Genomic DNA, 18694 nt, shown 5'->3' with positions numbered 1-18694 from the left:
TTTGATTGTTTCTCTGAGCAATGCCAGATTTCAGGAGATCCCTGAACTGCAAGGATGTGTAGGAACAAACAGAACATCTGGTCAGTATTCCACAGCCTTGGGCCTTGCTCTTTTGAGCAGGTTCCAGTGCCTCTCAGGCTAACTCCAGGACCCCTTCCCACTGCCCTCAGATGCTGTGCTCTCCCTCCTACCCATGTCTGCTGGCCACTTTGTTCCATTTGCTCTCCAAGGGCCTCTGTCCTTGAACACACAGAGGCCTAGGCTTATGCAGCCCCATCTTCCTCAGGGCATGATGGGGGCCCTCAGGTGGATCTTCTCTCTTGGCAGACATCCCTCAGTCTTGATCTCTCGTACCTGTGGTGATACCTCTGTTCCCCTCTGCTCACATGCTTTTTCCTCCTTCCAGGCCAGCTACCTTCATAGTTGAGGTTCATAAGGAGACTGATAGCAGATATTTCCTGACAGCTGTGGCCCTTGATTGCTTTGCCAGCCCTCCATTGAGTTTCTCAGCTCTGCCTAGATTCAGAGTGGTCCCTGAAGAGTTTGTTGTAGAATGGTCCTGTCATCCGCACAGGACCGTGAAATAGAATTGGGCAGGGTTGAGACGGCATACAGGCTGTAGGGATGATTACATGCCAAAAATATGCAGCTATTCACCTTCATTCCACCCATAGCTGAATTTCCCCTTGTGCCAGATAATAGGCTGGGGACAGCCTGCAAATGACGCTGCTGTACCTGAGCAACATTCCTGGACAGTGGATGGACAAGCAAGTCAGCACTTAAGACATTTTTACTGCAGGAAGTGACACAGACCCTGGGGGTTACAATTCTGGAGGAAGTAGTAGAGGGACTCTAAGTGTTGGCTGTATCAGATGAAGGTAACTAGCCTGAAAACTGGGCATTTGGAGAAGAGCTAACAGTATGTGCCAAGGCTCTGGAACAAGAATGACCTTGGTGTGTCATTCTTGGTGTGTCTTTGTGTGAGAGATACAAAAAAAGATGGCAGGGAAGAGTTGGAACAGAGGCAAAAGGAGTTAACAGCAGCCATGTCGTATTCCACGCTGCACTGAACATCCTGGCAAGCAAAGCGAAAGGAGAAGTAGATGACTGACATGAGAGTTGTGAGAGGAAGGTAGAGTCACTGAAAAGTCAGATGCATTCTCCTTAACCCAACCCTCTGCCCTGGTCCTTACATGTCCTTGAGAGCAAGAGACCAGCCTAGGGATTAGAGAATCACCTCAGGTCTCTGAGTGGTGGCAGTTGTGCTTTGTGGAAGGCAAGTCCTCTGGATTCTCATGCATGCTGCTTTGAGAGAATCCTCAGCAAGTAAACCCATAGAGGTGAGCCCTGGCCTGGGACCAGCCTCTCTGACACTGACTTTGGTGCTTGGCTACTGGCTACTGAGAACAGGGATAGTGGAGTCCCTCAGTAAGGTAAGAACTGTGTGAGTGTGTGGTCCAGTCTCTCACATCCCATGGGGTAGCAAGTCTTACTTGCTTTTCCCTCCTCTGAGTCCCATAAGAGCTATAGACAAGCCTCATGTCACTTCCAGACCAGAAGACAGGATAGCTATGATGAGTTCAAGAGTAAGAAAGAATGGGGCTGGGTCAATAAATCCCCACTTTTGGGAGAGACAGAGAAGGGCTTTCTTTGGTGACTCATTACAGAGCCCATTTCTGTCCTTCTAAATGAGCCATCATCCAATACAATACACACAAACTTGGGGAACTCGGGAAGCAGGATGGTTGCCTAGTCCCCAAGGTTCAGACATCAGGGAAAGCCATGGGGTAAGCTTTGGTGACTCTGGTGTCTTTGAAACCCTTGGCAGGGATTCCAGGCCAAGGCCTTCTTAGGCAGGGGATTGAGAGAAGGAAGAGGGTCTCCCAGGATCAGCTTAGGTCTGTTCCTGACCCTGAGCTTGATGACTACTCAGCCAGTAGTAGTTTTGCTTGTTGTTATGGCAGTACACCCATCTCTGAGAGAGAAACCCAGAACCTCTGTGGCTGTCCCTGGAGCCCCTTCTCTGCTCAACTGGGCCTAGTGTCCTGAGAGTTCTCTCTAGTCCAGCTTCCTTGAGGCCCTGAGATGGGGTGCAGAGGGGCCTCTCCTAGACTTGGACCACAGCCCTGCCTTTGCTCAGTGTCTCTGGTGTTCAGTATCAGACTGCATCTGTCTAACCTCACACATTCTCTGCCTCTCCAGGGCAGGGACCTTATATGTCGCCCTTTTGCATTTCCAAGCATGATGAGATAGATGCTGGCCCACAGTGCCAGACAGGGGGAATCAGGGTTTCACCGCCTCCTGAGGACTCGAATCCTCTCCCCATCCCCGAATAGATAAAGCTCTGCCCCAACAGCCAGAGACAGATTGCTGATTCCTACAGACCAGGCTATAGCTGAAGGAGTGTGTTTCCTATTCACCCAGGATTAGGACTCAAGATTAGCCCTCAGGCTGGGCCTTCTGTGAGACCTGGGACTTCAGGAGGTTATGGGTCACTCCTGAGATGCTGAGTTGAGGTGCCTGAGAGCTTGCCCAACACCCCTCCCACCTCACAACCATGACCTTCAGAGCTGTGCACCCATCTGCACTCATACTGCTGTAGGGCAAAGAAGAAGAGCCAGCCCTGCCAGGCTCCCCCTAGCACCTCAGCCATCTGTGTAGCAAGGACAGAGACCTCACAACTACACCCTAGGAATGGGGCTGAGGTCTTTAGCCAGCTGCCTGGGCCCTGTGCCAAGCACTTGGCTCATCACTGTGAACTTACCAAAGCACTAGAGAGTGGGTCCTACTGCTGCCCTGCAACACAGATAAGGAAATGGGGAGCTTCGTGGTTCCAAAGCTCATCCAGAGCTGATGAGAGGCAGAGCCAGAGTCAGTCAAGCCAAGCCCCTGGCAACATTCTGACCTGCTCATGCTTCAGGCTCTGCAGGTGGCATCTGTAGATGCATCTTCAGAAAACCTCCAGGGCCCATAGCTTCTATAACCAGAAGTGTTGAGATGCTCAGCATACCCACCACCTTTACCCAACATCATCTTACCCTGGCACTTATCTGTCCCACTTGACACTGAAAACCCTCAGCAGCCCCAAGCCGCTGTTTTAAGCCACTTGAGAATATGGTAAGAACATCCCAGGTTACATCCCTATGGAGCCTAGAAGAGCATAGATATCTATCTCTGTGCCATCACACAGGACCCACATTCTTCTCTTCTTACCCCACTAGGTGGAAATGCTAGAACGCAAGTATGGGGGACGCCTCGTGACCCGCCATGCAGCCCGCACCATCCAGACGGCGTTCCGCCAGTACCAGATGAACAAGAACTTTGAGCGTCTGCGTAGCTCCATGTCGGAGAATCGTATGTCTCGCCGCATTGTGCTGTCCAACATGAGGATGCAGTTCTCCTTCGAGGGCCCCGAGAAGGTGCATAGCTCCTACTTTGAGGGAAAGCAGGTCTCTGTGACCAATGATGGCTCCCAGCTGGGGGCCCTGGTGCCATCAGAATGTGGAGACCTTAGTGACCCAGCCCTCAAATCTCCGGCCCCCTCCAGTGACTTTGCAGATGCCATCACAGAACTGGAAGATGCCTTCTCCAGGCAGGTGAAGTCCCTGGCTGAATCTATCGATGATGCTCTCAATTGCCGCAGCCTACACAGTGAGGAGGTGCCAGCCTCAGACACAGCCCGGGCTCGGGACACTGAGCCCAAACCAGGTCTACATGGCATGGACCACCGCAAATTGGATGAGATGACAGCCTCATATAGTGATGTCACCCTCTACATTGATGAGGAAGAGCTGTCACCACCTCTACCGCTCTCACAGGCTGGTGATCGGCCTTCCAGCACAGAGTCGGACCTGCGGCTGAGGTCTGGGGGTGCAGCCCAGGACTACTGGGCCTTGGCCCACAAAGAGGACAAGGCTGACACGGACACAAGCTGCCGAAGCACACCATCACTGGAGCGGCCAGAGCCACGGCTGCGGGTGGAGCACCTGCCCCTGCTTACCATTGAGCCACCCAGTGATAGCTCCGTGGAACTCAGTGACCGCTCAGATCGAAGCTCACTTAAGAGGCAGAGTGCCTATGAGCGCAGCCTCGGTGGGCAGCAGGGCAGCCCCAAGCATGGCCCCCACGGTGGCCCCCCCAAAGGCCTCCCCCGGGAGGAACCTGAATTGCGGCCTCGGCCCCCCAGACCTCTTGAGAGTCACCTAGCCATCAATGGTTCAGCCAACCGGCAGAGCAAATCTGAGTCTGACTACTCAGATGGGGACAATGACAGCATCAATAGCACCTCCAACTCCAATGACACCATAAACTGCAGTTCTGAGTCCTCATCACGGGACAGCCTGCGGGAACAGACACTCAGCAAGCAGACGTACCACAAGGAGACCCGCAACAGCTGGGACTCGCCAGCTTTCAGCAACGACGTCATCCGTAAGAGGCATTACCGAATTGGCCTGAATCTCTTCAACAAGTGAGTTCCCCCCTTCATGCATGGAGGAAGGACCCACATGGGCTTTCACAATCACACCCCTGGGCCTGGGCAGGGCTGACAAGAGATGAGTCCATCTTCCCTCCTTCTGTGAGCCTCTACACACACCCTTACCAAGGCTGAAGTTTAAGCAGCCTTTATAAGGCCAAGGCAGTATGTTGCACTATGTTTATAGTTAGAGCAGCTTTAAATCCCAGGAGACCCAGCTCCTTCCAAGGGCTGCTCGTGGAGGTGGCAGATGTTCATGGGCTAGACAGCAGAATGGGGACTTTTCTGTGGTAAATCCCTACCTACCTATCATGTCCACGCATGTGTCCCCATAGCTGGCTCAGCCTCAAATGCCAGGTTCAGGGTCGATGTGAAGCACAAAGGTCTTGGAACAAGCCGGTAGGAAGTCTGTTTAGGGGCCTGGGGAAAAGGCGAGGTAGGGGGCTGTGGACTGGGTCCTTTGCATGGCTGCTCTGGAGGGGCTCAGGAAAGGTGCAGCCTGCAGCCCTGAGAGCTACACCATGTTAAGAGATGGATATTTAAAGCAAGCTATTCTTAGCAGGGTCAAAAATAGCATGGGAAGTGGGGAGGGCTGAGCATACCCTTTGAGGGGACCTTGGCAGCTCTTGTTTAACCTGAGATTTTACATTATTTCCTTCCCTCGGGCCTCTGGGATTTGGGGTCATCAGAAGCCAGCCTGGTCTCCCTGGGGGTTATGGACCTGAAAAGCATGTGACTAGCCTGCCTGCTGGTTACAAGCATACACCCTAGTAGTCTCCTAGAAAGGCCACAGGAGGGTAGTGGGGCACAGTGGGAGTGAGCCACATCTGAGCCACACCTTGCCATTTCCTGCAGCTCCTCCAAAACTAGGATGGCATGATTCTGAGCATCCCCAGCAGTGCAGATGGAGTGGGTAGGAGTGGCCTGGTAGGAAGGGTGTAGTGTGTAGCCTTCATTAAAGCCTCTAGGAGCTGAGTCTTAAGACTGTTCACATTTACCGAGAGGAGCTACTGTAACCTCTCCCCTTACCTGTGGCCTGCTGCATGTAGAAGCCAACCCACCACTGTGCAAGCTACAGCCAGAGCCCGTAGGTCACTGACAAGTGTGTCCTGCTTAGTCCCTCTGTCCTACATTGGCTTTGCTATTCCCACACACTGCCCCGCTCCAGGACTGCCTCTCAGCCCTAGGTAATGGGGGTTACAGCAGAGTGGATGGGCGGAGGCCAGCAGTAGAGTACAGGAGGAAGAGAAACAATCTCCTTGACCAACCAGCTTTGGCCTTTGTAGATTTTTTCTCAATCTATCATTACTTAATTACATGTGAAACACACAAATGTATCCTTCCTGACAATGAAAGCCTTATAGTTAAGGATGTATCATCTGTGACTGTGGGGGCTCTCGTGTGTGTGTGTGTGTGTGTGTGTGTGTGTGTGTGTGTGTGTGTGTGTGTTTAGATGCATGCCTGTGGGGACTGGGGTCGATGTCACATGTCTTCTTTTATTCTTCACCTTATGTTTTGAGATAGAGTCACTAACTAACCCTGGAAGTCGGTGATTCAGCTAGGTTGGCTGGCTAGTAAGCCCTCGAGTCCTCTTGTTTCTGCCTCCCCAGGACTGGGAAAGTCAGCTTTTTCCATGGGTGCTGAGCATCAAACTCCGGTCCCTGTAATTACATAGCAAGTTCTTTGATGACTGAACTGTCTCCCCAAGCCTATCCAGGTCTTTTTGTCTGTGGGCCTATTTTGTGTTTTTCACACCTGTGAAACAGGGCTGATGCTGATGCCGCCTCCTTCCAGACTGTAAGCATGCGAGCTTGGTATGTGAAGCGTGCAAGGACAAACCTATGCAGTGCTATTTCTTGACCTGTCTCTCATCACTTTGGGCCTGTGTTAGATGACTTTGACCTAGGACTTCACAATGGCTGGCTGTTGAAAGTCTTGCTTGCTACTTATATGGCCCTTCATTCCTGTGTGTTACATGGGGTGGGGACCAGGGGTTGATGTCATGCGTCTCCTTTCATTCTTCACCTTGCTTTCTGAGCTGGAATCTCTAACTAACCCTAGAAGTCAGTGATTTAGCCAGGCTGGCTGGCTAGTGAGCCCTATTTATTTGGCCATTGCTTCGGCCTCTTTATGTCGCTGGAAAAATGACACTATGTATGGATTGTCCCACTGCCTTCTCAGGATGACCATTGAGTGGAATTCAGGTGCCTAGGTAGAGACTTTCTTAGGCATCAGAACTGTCAAGTTCATGTTTAAAGGGTGTTAAACCCGTTTCCCACCCCTGGATCTGACAGTGCTTGCTCCCCTTCCACTTCTTTTAGTATTGCCCTGCTTCTTCCAGGCAGAGTGTGGATTGTCGTAACTGGCATTTTCTGCTGACTTGAGTAAGCTAGCCCTGTCCTATTGGGGTTTTATGGCATACCTTCCAGGTAACTTGCTGTCATTTCTTCATTAGCTGTACCTTTTTGTCAGTTCTAGGTCTTGAACTTTGGGCCATGAGGAAGTACTTTGTCACCAAACTACATCCCCAGCCCTCATATTTTGGCTCTCACTGAATTGCTCGGGCTGGCCTAAGACTCCCTGTACAGCCCTAGCAGGCCTTGAACTTATGACCCTCCTGCCTTGGCCTCCTGATGTTCAGTATTTGTCACTTTTTAGGCTGTGCCATCATGAGGCCTTCTAAAGGATGATTCTTCAGAATTATAAGAATGTCTCCTGCTAGCTATTTATCTTTCTTGTCTTTTTCTTGGGGTTTTTCTTCTAAATATAATTTGAACACAATGAAAAGAACCCTGTGAAGAATCTAATTAGCTTTAACTGCACTGCTCTTATCTTGTGGAAATGTTTAATTTTATTTAGTGTATCATCAGTGCCTTTATGTTTGAAATTGCTTTTTTATTTTATGTTTTGTTTTTTATTCTTCCAATTATTTTGCCATGCTGGGGACTGAACCCAGTGCCTTGGAAAGGCTAAGCAAATGTTCACTGCTGAGCCATATACCGACCCTTACTATCAGGTCTAACCATTATACTTTCATATATCTGCTATGCATGTGTGTATTTGTGAGTGTGCAGATGCTGATATGTGTGTGTGTGCCCATTTATATGTGTGTGTGAATGCCATCTTCCCAACTCCTCATGTGTCATTGATATTTTAAGACAAGGACTCCTCCATTGTCACACTCTTAATGGATAGTTGTTCCTCATGAATTTTAGAATCAACTCGTTGAGAACCTTCTGGGGAAACTGGAGCCACCTCCAGATTAGTGGTGACTTTGGAGAGACAGCCCTTTATACTGCCCGGCACAAGACTGGAAGGCTCAACCTAGGGCTGTGCATTATTTAAAACTAATGAAAATTCACTTGGCTCTCCAGGGACACTAGCCACATTTTTTACTGGAGATCAGGATAGGTGCAGAGCTGTGAAATAGGCCAGGCCAGTGTGAGCCCAAAGGGGCAGTTGCAGCAGCTCTGGTTCTGAGATCTAGCTGGTGGCACTGACAGGAGCCAGTAAGGTTCCATGTGGAATAGACCCTAAGGCCGTGGCTGGTGCCTGCCTTGCTCCTTAATAAGCAAGCACTCAGCTTCAGTTTCCTCCTTCACTCAGTCATGATACCAGGTCAGGGTGCCTTTGAGATTCTAAGTTGCTGTAACTTTGCCAGTTAAACAAGCCATAACTTGTTTGGCAGTCTTAGAGCCTTTTGTTCCATTTCTAAGGCTCTTCCATAGATGTGGGGAAGAGCTCTGGATCTCAGTAATGGCTGGTAGCTCCAGGTTTAGTTCACAAAATCCCAGGGCCCCTCCATGGATAGATATGAGAGCCCGAGCCCTGGTAGCCTTGCCCGGACTATAACTACTTTGCCCTAGGGTCCTGAGCCAGGCCTCCATTGGTGCTCAGCAGCCCCAGTACCATGCTGGGTTTCTATCCATAAGATCCAACAACCTCCATTCCCCTCTGACTTCACTCCCTGTTTTCTGCCCCCTGCCTGTCTCTTCTATCACTGCTTAGGGCTCTCCTGAGAGTCTCAAGTCTCCTCCTCTTACTACTGCCAATCCTCCAGGCCCCACCCTTGCCTGCATCCCTTCTGAGAACACTCCAGGACACCTAGGTCCTAATACTTCCCTAACAAGTGAGGAACCAAGCTGTCCAGAGCATCCCTCCAGGGGTCTGCAGAGGCTTGCATGGTGACCCACAGTGAGAGAAAAATAAATGAAACAAGAGTGCTCAGAAAGTGAGGCAAGCTGGGAAGGCCTCTCTGGGGAGCCTATGCCACCTCCTGGTATCCTCAGGCCCCTGTCCAGGCCCCAGCTGCACATCTGGTAGGCAGCTCTAGGAGAGGGCAGGAATCCAGAAGCCCCAGGCAGAAGGGGACCAACTATACCACTGATCCACTCCAAGACCTGGAGTGAATTCCCATGTTTGAGCCTTGGCACAATTGGAAAAATGGGTGTGGGTCCCTTTTCTCAGGACTTGGACAAAATTTGAGACAAGGGGGCCAAGGCCTAGGCCAGTTGCTATCCCTGGAGGTTCTCTGGGTGGCTGCTGTCAGGCTCAGCTTAATCTTGGAGGTTTTTCTTAGCCCTGTGCAGCTGGCTGTGAGAGGGGCAGATGAACATTCATGCTCTGTAAGGCCATTTCACAGTCTCATTCTTGTCCTCACTCAAAGCCATCCATAGCTGCTGTTGTCACTGAAGGTGGTAGCGGAATGACAGGAGACCAGAGAGACCAGTGGAGGGAAGTGTAGTCACACTTGAGTCTGAATCAACATGATGTCTAGGAAAGCTGGCTTAGACTTAGAGGAAGCAGGCATGCCAGAGCTGGAAGTAGACAGCTGGGTGGAACTGTGAGTGGGTTCACTGTACCTTCTGCCTGGTTCAGAAAGACCTCTACATTCAGACACAGAAGTGGGTGAGGCGAGAGGCAAAAGCCAACACTTTCTGCTGGGTCCTTGCAGTATGAACTGACTTTTCCGTTGTGGTATCTGGGGGTGGCTCAGGTAGTTTGGAGGCTTCCTAAGACAACAGTATTTAAAGACCTGGCACTGTCTTGCTGGGCAACCCGGAGCTGAGTAACTTGACTCTTCTGGCCCCTCATTTTGTTGTCACTAAAGGAAGTAGTTCCCTCCACCAGGAACCTTCCTGATTCCCTATGCAGCTCCTCCTCAGAAGGCCCCAATTGCAATTGAAGCCATGCTTTGTCCAGGCTGCTGTGGTATCCCTCTGGTTGGTCCTGCTCAGACCTGGCATGATCCCTCCATACAGTCTGCACAGTTCCCAGGGGCTTGATGGAAGCTTCCAGCTTGAACTTCCTGTTTCATTCTTTCCAGGTGACCCAGTCTTTCCTACGGTGAGAGGTTAAGTAACTTGCCTCAGGGTCCCCAGCCAGTAAATGGAAGTGAGATTCAAGCCCAGGCTTCCTGTTATCTGGCTCTAAAACCAGAACCCTTACACACCAATGAGAAAACATGGTTTTAGAAGGTGGGGACTTGGTTGGCCTATGGCAGATAGCCAAAGGGGCTGTGGCACACTGCTCTGCTTACAGTTCAAAGATCAACCCAGGCCTATGGCTTCCTTCCCTTAGCTTGAATAGAATCCACCATGTCCACATAGGGTGGGGATTGCCTCACTCAGTGTGGGGGAAGAACTTCAAGGTGGTCCATAGCATGGACAGCATGCATATCCAGCAAAATGGAATGCTGTCCCACTGCATGGAGGCCAGTGTGAGGTAGTCACTGCTTCAGGAAGCCTCTTAGAGGCTGTCATGGACCCCTGGAGCTCCCCCTCATCACAGCCTGTCCCCTTGGTCTACCCACCCCTCAAAGTGACTTACACTAATCCCTGCTCCTCAGCCACTGGGACTGTGGCTTCCTCTGTTCTGTGACATCCATGTAGGGTCAGTTCCTCCTACTCTGGGCTTGTGTCACAAGTAGTAGTTGTCAAGGATTATGAGTCTGCTCCCCTTCTGCCTGTACCCCTGACTACCACTCACAAGCTTACACAGATACATACACACATACCAGCAAAAACCAAGTTGTCTTGCACCCTGCTGCTCCTCTGTGCAATGACTGGGTGCTAGAGCACCCCTGGCTTGGTAGTATAGCACCCTGGCTCTGATCCCCTCAGGCTAGCCAAGGGAACCTTCTAAAAACTGGCCCTTACACATCCTTTTCCAAGCATACAGGTCTCTATGCCCATTCATCCTGCTATGTAACTACCCTTTCCTCTCTCCTCCCCCAATCCAACCTGGGACAGCCTGTGGGCCTCAGCCTGCAACCCCTCCATGGACCTCTACCTAAAGAGTATCCCTAGGACTTCCCTTGAAAGGCCCTATCTGCTGTACTCAAGGGCCTGTTCCCACTTAGGCTCCCAGCCCCCTTGGCCATGCCAGCAGCTCCCTGCGGGCTCTGTGCCTGGCACCTTAACCTCTAAAGTGTATGTGCTCAGGGAGATGTCACAGCCTCACACCCTATATAACATCCCCACTTCCCTGGGCAGAGGAGCCTGTCTGGGAGTCCTGAGATCATGGACCTATGAAGATGGGAACAGGCAAAGAAGTAAGAGAATGCCAAAGCAGGGCAGCATATCATGGCGGTAGGGAATGGACCAGATCATCTTGGGCTATTTCATTACCAGCTGTGCCAGGGCACTGCTGTCAAGGGACCAGTAAACACTGGTACTTGTTCTGTCCTACCCAGGAGTTAGAAGGATAGATCTCTACTGACTGGGATAAGGGAATGTGCCTGGTCTCTCCATTTAATGGGCACACAGCTGGGTGTGCTTGGGCTGGCTCTAGAGGGCACCTCACCACTTAACAGCTCTTAGTGACTGGGCAGAGGAAAAGGGAGCCACTGTAATCCAGTGGCCACCCTGGCCTCAGGTGCTCTGCATAGCTCCAAGTGGTCTGGTGGACTTTCCAGAGCAGGACATATACCCTGAGAGTTGCCTTTACAGCTATTTTCAAACTCACTCATGTCATCCTGTGACAATAGGACCTCCTCACTGGTGAGCTGAGGAATCAGGCTTACATAAAGACAGACAGGAAGTCAGAGGCTGAGGGCAGGAAGAAACCTGTCTGAATCAGAGGATACCCTTCCCCTCCTTTCCCTGGACCCTCAGCTGCCCCCCCCCCACACACGCACACACAGCCAGGTGTCGAAGGTAATATGCTCTGCTCTGGAGCCAGAGCAGGTATAGATTCTGTCTGTATGTCTCCTGAGCCCCTGAGGACCTAGCTAGTGAGACCACAGCCTGGCAAGGATAGGGGATTCACTTAACCCAGTAGTGCTGCCCCAGACATTTCCCAGGGTCTTGGCCTCGCCAGTGGGGCCAGTGTTAGAGCCTCTGAAGCCTGGTGTCTAGCACCTGTTTCTGCAGCACAGTGTTCTCAGCACAAAGCCTCTTGGTACTATGTAGGTACTTCTTCGCAGGGCCTGGATGGTCCTGGTGAAGCTGTCAGTAGGTAGAGACATTTCCTGTCTCCAGCTGGCTTCTTGTCCTCTTGTCCTGCTTCCCTTCAAGGGGGTGGGGGTGGGGTGAGTACAGACACAAAAAGGAAACTAAGGAAACTATTTGCTGGGGAAGTAGCTATCTGGATGGGACAGTAGGAGTGCTGATGCCCTTGATAGTGACAGGTTGGCAAGAGGTTTGTAGTGTTTTACCTCTGGATCTGCAGTTAGTTTGGCTTCTGTATACCAAGCAGAGATGGCAGGGGTTACATGCCTATGTTCTCAGTAGGCTTTGGGTGCCAGCTGAGAGAACAAACAATTTAGGGTTCTCAGAGAACTTGGGGTATCCTTTTACAGTGCAAGTCTGCAGGTCTCTGGCAAGAGGAGCAGGAGCAGGCCTCCAGCAAGTCTCAAAGCTGGAGTCCCACTTCTCTGGCTGAGGCAGGAATAAGTCCCCTTGCTTACTAGCCTTTTCTCTAGTCCTGGAGGCTACCTCTAGGTAACTCCTTCCTTACTGTGGCAGTCTTCTGTCTCTTCCTCTTCCTCCTCCTCTTCTTCCTTCTCCTCCTCTTCTTCTTCCTCTTCCTCCTCTTCCTCCTCCTCCTGCCCCTCCTCCTCCTTTTTCTCCTCTTTCTCTTCCTTCTCCTTGTCCTCTTCCTCCTCCTCCCCCATTGAGCTCTCAGTAACTCTTCTGTTTGTACAGCCCTGGAACATCCAGATTTATGGAGTGTCAGCTAGGCCCACATTGGATGAATGTGTGCATATACAATAAAGTTAGAAAGGAGACCAATCAGGGAAGAGCTGTAGTTGTCTTTGCAGGCTGCTTCCTGCTTTTCCAGCATAGTAAAGGCTGGGACTCTGTCAAGCTGGGGCCCTGGTGCAGCTGAGATTTGTGGCTCCCTTACCCTCAGGGTCTCCTCCTACTCCTAGCTTTGAGTTAGCTGTTCTTATACCTAGGCAGGTCATGCAGCTGAGTATGTGTGTGTGTGTGTGTGGTATGTGCACAGGGTAACATGCTGAGCTGTATGTAAGAGCAGCTTTGAATTGGTACAGGTGGATCCTCACAGGGATTGTACACAGTAATCATGGCCAGGTGTTAGGATCCCTACTTGTTACCTGTCAGTAGAAGCTTCCATGTAGAAGAGCAGACAGCACATCTGACTGTGGTTCAAGCTTGCAGAAGTGTCTGTAAGTAATTCTGAGAATCATGTTTCCAGCCCCCACAGAGGCCTCCCCAGTGCTAGCATGGAATCTAGGCAGTTGAATGAAGGGCTTGGAACCAGACAAGGTAGGATGTCATTTTTGAACTCTGAAATCATGCCACATAGGAGAAGGGATCAAGGGCCAGGCCTGGCATAGATAAACGGAGTGGGAGAACATGGAACACCTATTACAAGTCCCACCCCCTCCCCCTGCTTCAGAGGTCAAGCGGTCATTACTGAGCATTCTTCTTGTTCATCCCACCCAGGAAGCCTGAGAAGGGCATCCAGTATCTCATTGAGCGCGGCTTCGTGCCCGACACGCCAGTGGGAGTGGCCCACTTCCTGCTGCAGCGCAAGGGCCTCAGCCGCCAGATGATCGGTGAGTTCCTGGGAAACCGGCAGAAGCAGTTCAACCGTGATGTGCTCGAGTAAGTCTGGGGGGTCAGGGCCCCATTCCACATGCACAAATTGCTGTCAGCCATGGAATCCCCAGCATGCCACATTACCTACATTTACTCATGTACAGTGTCGGGAATGCTGTTTGCTGGGACAACAAACAGCATTGTTGGCTTTCCTGGGATGGGTCCTGCAGAGACCAAAACCCCAAGATGCTCAGACAGAGTTACTGTTCATCCCTAAATGATGCCAATCATTTCTATGGACAGTTGTATACTGTGAGGTTTAGTGAGTAATGGCAGAAGCAAGGTGTGTTCACCATGGACAAAATTAGTTTTTTCCAACTATTTTGGGTCCACAGTTGGTGAGTCTGAGGTTGGGGAGCCCAGGAGTATAGAGAACTGCCTAAACAGAATCCACCCTCCAACTGCACCCTTGGCTACCACCCAGTCTTATTAGCCCAAAACAACACCCCATGCCAATCCATTCATCCCTACCCTGTCAGGTACACGTAGCCAGCGGGGTCTAATATAAACTCCACTGCCCTCTCACAATACATCCACCACTATCCCTAGAGCCTCTTGCCATCACATATGACCTTCAGGTGACCCACATCTGTGTGGCCACCTTGACCTGACAACTGTTCATCCAACATAGACAAGTAGCCCTGCCCATGCTTAACCTATAACCCCATCTCCCCGGTGGGCAGCACTCAACCACACTCGAACATCTCTGAAAGCTAAAGTGTGTGACACTAGGGAGTGCTGCAGAAAGAAGGGCTCCTGGGTCTATCCTTCAGCTGCTTCTGTTGTGAGTAGTGCTGCCCAGGGCTTACTGTCTCCCCAAGTTACTCGTGAATGTCTCTTTCCTGACGTATATAGATGGGTAGTGGTAGGAACTCAGAGCCGATGGCCTGCTACCTACCTCTGCTAGGACCCAGTCCTGTTTCTGCGGGATTTCACAACTGGCAGAAATGCCAAGATGCTGACCCCAGGGGAGAAGTCAGTACTGGGGAGGGTGCACATGGTCTCTGCCATGTGCTTAGCCCTGCACTCTATTGAGGACAGCAGCAGCTAGGGAGCAGAGATGGAACAGAGTCACCAGTTTTGGTGTTTTGCAGTGGGTATCCTGTACTGTGGTCTCAGGCAGCATGGCAAGGACTACTGCCCCAGCCTCTCCATGTAAGGGGTGGCCAGTACTGTGCCTTTTTCACACAGGACACAAGGTCTGAGGGGGCAGGCCTGGGTGCAAATGTACCCACACATGCACTTATGCAGAAACCCTTCCTGCATTTACATATGTGCACATAGACATGACCAGACACATAAATCAAAGGACTAGAGCTTTGGTGGAAGCTGGCATAGAGCAGGCAGCAGCAGAAGGTTGATACTTCTTAGCCAGGGGCATTCATCAGACTTCTCTGATGGTCCTCATATGTTTCTTCCCCCTCCTCTCACTAGTCATCACGGAGAGCAAGCTGTAGGGAAAGAAGCTCCATTGCCACAGCATTGTAGGCCCCACTCTCCACCCCCAGCCTACTGGATTTCTGCTCTCAGGAAATCCTTGCATTGTTCTCCTCCCATTAGAAAATAGCACTGGCCTCAGGAAGTAGCCAGGCCCCCAGACCACCTCCTAGGCCTCCTGGAGGGCAGCTGAATTGCTCAGATTCTGTCTGCCTGCTGTTCTCCTTGGGCCCCCTGGGATGGGCCCAGGAGTGGAGACAAGTCCTGTCTAATGATGGACAGGACAGCACAGTCCACCCTAGCTTTTAGCTACAGCTTCTTTCAGAGGTGATGTGGACACCAAGCCATTCTGGGAAATGCTTTCTAGACCCCATCCTCTCCACTCAGGCCTCATCACAGAATTAAAGGTGTACCTGTCTCCCCACCTTCCCTGCTCCTTTACACTAGGGTAGCTTGGTCTCCAAGGTGACTCTTGAGAGGCTCCAGGCAATCGTGTTCCCTCCACATGAGAGTAAGACTGCTGCCTGGGCACACATCCTGGTCAGGCACCTGAAGGCTGACTCTTCATGGGCCATCCAGTATGTGCCCATGGGGTATATGAACTGCAGTGATGGTCTCTCTATTAGAGAACAGCCCCACCTTTGAGCTCCTTGGTAGAGAATGGCTTACATGCACAGAACATATGCCTCCTACAACGTCAGGGTCTCTAGATGCCTCAGAAGCCTGGGGATATGAGAGGCAGGCTTCCCAGAGGCAGTCTGTCTGTCCCATAAATTCAAGGACCCTTGACTCTTTAAGGTCCAATCCCCCACCACGTAATAAAACTGGCCACCTCCATGGGCCTGGCTGCTCTCACAGGCCATCCATCTCTGTTCCAGCTGTGTTGTGGATGAGATGGACTTCTCTGCCATGGAGCTAGATGAAGCCCTCCGGAAGTTCCAGGCACACATCCGAGTCCAAGGGGAGGCTCAGAAAGTGGAACGACTCATCGAGGCATTCAGGTCAGGCCATGTGTGAGGTAACGTGGGATATACCACATCAGTGGAGGGACCTGCTCCTCATGGCATTATTGGGCTCCAGGGCCACAGCAGGATAGGCATCCATGCATAATTGGCTCCCAGTGTCCCAGGGCTGGACCCCTGACTCCTGGCAGTTGTACTTTGGAAGGACAGACTTTATTCTGATTTTTCAGATGAGGAAACTGAGGCTCAGAGGTTAATGTCTCCACTGTTAGCACTTTGCTCACTGTCTCAAGGTTCACTGGCTTTCTGGAGGCAGTTTCCCATTCCCAGGCTTACAGTGTCTCCTGGTGACCCACACAAGCTATAAAGCCATGTGACCTGGGCTACTCACCAAATCCACCTGCTGTGTGACTTTATACAGATTACTTCTCTGTGCCTCCCTTCCCCTACCTGTGAGATGGGGAAAATAGTATCAATTAGAGAAGAGTGGAAGGATGGAGGGGCCCACTTATCCCATACCTGACACAACAGTGAGTTGTAGTCAGCCCTGTGGGACAGTGTGCAGACCTGCCATGTAGGGGCCTCCATGCTTGAGGCTGAGTACAGACTCCTGTCCATCACTGCTTACCCAACAGTGGGGTCAGGAAGAGGGAGGACATGGAAAGTGGACCACTCTAGGGTGGCTTCCTGAAGGGAGCAACACTCAACTGGGCCTGGTTGAAGAAGGCTGAACTGCAGCTATGCTGCATACAGATGTTACCATCTGCTCTGCCCCTGCCTTTCCATGAGGTCACCGTAAGAGAGGCTGTCAGAGGATGACTGTGGTGGTCAGTGAGACAGCAAGTGAGTGGAGCATTGGGTCAGCTGGTGAAGGCAGAGGACTCAGGCAGGCACTGAAGTCATAGTGGAGGGAAGCTAGCTTCTTCCCTGTGGCTCTAGATAGCCAACTAGGACATCCCCATTCCAGGCAAGAGAATGAGAGACATAGCCTTGAAGCTTTCCCCCCTATACCTGCTCTCCCATGGGTGAACTGGATCTCAGGGAGCTGTGCTGGGAGGTCTGCTCTGGGCAGCCAGCAATCTCACTGGGATGAGGGTGGGAAGGGCTGCAGCAGGGCCAAAGGTTAAGGTTGACTAGCAGACAGTGCAAGTGAAAGGCTTAGGTGATCCCTGACCGGCTCCCTGTCCTCCCAGCCAGCGGTACTGTGTCTGCAACCCTGGGGTGGTGCGACAGTTCCGGAACCCAGACACCATCTTCATCCTGGCCTTCGCCATCATCCTGCTCAACACAGACATGTACAGCCCCAATGTCAAGCCAGAGCGCAAAATGAAGCTGGAGGACTTTGTCAAGAACCTCCGAGGTGAGCCAGGAGCAGGACACACTGCTGCCTAGCCCTGCTTCCCTCTGCCCTAAAGACCTAGACACACTGAGAGGTGACACATGTACCTGAGATCTGGGTTCTGGTGGGCCTGACACAGAGGGCCCGTCAGGGAGCCCAGCACCACACATGCTCAACAGATGGAGTGCAGCCTGTGCCACGCATGCCCCTTGTCACAGGGAAGATGGTGTCTTCTTGCTCCAAGGGCAAAGAGGACCTGCCTTTTGTGGAGGTTTACCTAAGGGGTGCATTTTGAAAGGGAGCCCCCTGTGCCATTCCTGTCAGTCTGGTATTTGCTTATGGAGGTAGTGGTCAGAAACTCCATGCACTGCTCAGGAAGCAGGGATGTTGAGTCCTAATGGACAGGTGCTGCCTTTGGCTGCAGGTGAGAACATCCCTGGAGCTATACTGTATATATTACCTAAGGAGCAGAGCTGGTCTACACTTGATCAGATTATTGATTACCAACTGTGGCTCTTTTATTTGTCCCCCTGTATAGGAGGATGCTCCTGGGTAATGCTTTCCAGTTGCTGTAAGCTTTTACAGTGTCTTTACTCACCCTCTGTTGGCAGGACTGCTGTAGCAGGAAGGCTAGGGGTATCTATCCACACACTCCCTGGGAAGTGGCCCTGGCTCACTCCATACATACTAAATGGTTCCTGTAGGTCTTACTGAAGGAGGAAATAGTGCTGAGTGGGCCAGGGCCAGAGTCCTCATTGCATGAGGCCCTGAACTGCATGTTGACCAAGGAAGCTTGAGATTCCTATGGAGTTGTGCTACCTACCAGGAGGAAGACAGAATGCAGAAATTCAGGGGACACCCTCCTGAGGTCCAAGTGGTGAGGCACAAGCCAGGGTGCTAGTGGCTGCCTTTTTTGATGGCCCCAAGCTTTGTCTGCCCTAATCTCTCTTGCTAGACCAATTTTTGTCATCACAGAATCCCATGTGACCCTTGATAGAAAAGCCAGAATTGATTTTCCTGGAGTTGGTCAGGCTGCCTTCAAGGCAGTGCTTAAGGCTCTCCCTCTCGTCCTACCCTCTACCTCCAGAAACAGTAGACCAGCTGGTTAGAGTGAGACCACTGTTGTAATCCCACTAAGCAGGGCAGGTCTGAGCACCCCAGTCCCCGGGAGGCTGCTGCTCCATCAGCTCTAGCCCACTCTCTTCTAGCCAGCAACTTGTGTGCCTTTGGTTCCATCTGTCCTGTACTTCAGAGGGGGACCAGTGAGAGACCAAGGCTTAGTGGAAGGAATGGGACCAGTCACAGCAGGACAGGACTGCAAGTCAGGAGGCTTTCTGAAGGAGGAGCCCCCGCAGCACATGTTTCCTCAGCACATCACTCAGTTTACCCAATAGTACCAGCAGCAGGAAGACGG

At 51.5% G+C, this 18694-nt stretch overlaps 1 protein-coding gene across 10 annotated transcripts in view; it reads left to right on the top strand.

Annotated features, from left to right (window-relative positions):
* LOC116099261 (IQ motif and SEC7 domain-containing protein 1) overlaps positions 1 to 18694 on the top strand; it is a 330953-nt gene that overhangs the window by 296533 nt on the left and 15726 nt on the right. For all 10 annotated transcript variants that reach the window (XM_031382561.1, XM_031382555.1, XM_031382559.1 and 7 more), the window contains 4 exons: positions 3222 to 4468; positions 13387 to 13548; positions 15858 to 15980; positions 17135 to 17301. In XM_031382561.1, the coding sequence (XP_031238421.1) occupies positions 3222 to 4468; positions 13387 to 13548; positions 15858 to 15980; positions 17135 to 17301 (1699 nt within the window). The remainder of the gene's footprint in view (positions 1 to 3221; positions 4469 to 13386; positions 13549 to 15857; positions 15981 to 17134; positions 17302 to 18694) is intronic.

The sequence above is a fragment of the Mastomys coucha genome, unplaced genomic scaffold (genome assembly GCF_008632895.1).
Source record: "Mastomys coucha isolate ucsf_1 unplaced genomic scaffold, UCSF_Mcou_1 pScaffold20, whole genome shotgun sequence".
Taxonomy (NCBI): Eukaryota; Metazoa; Chordata; class Mammalia; order Rodentia; family Muridae; genus Mastomys; species Mastomys coucha.
Note: the sequence above shows the minus strand (reverse complement) of the source record. Positions and strands in the feature narration are given on the sequence as shown.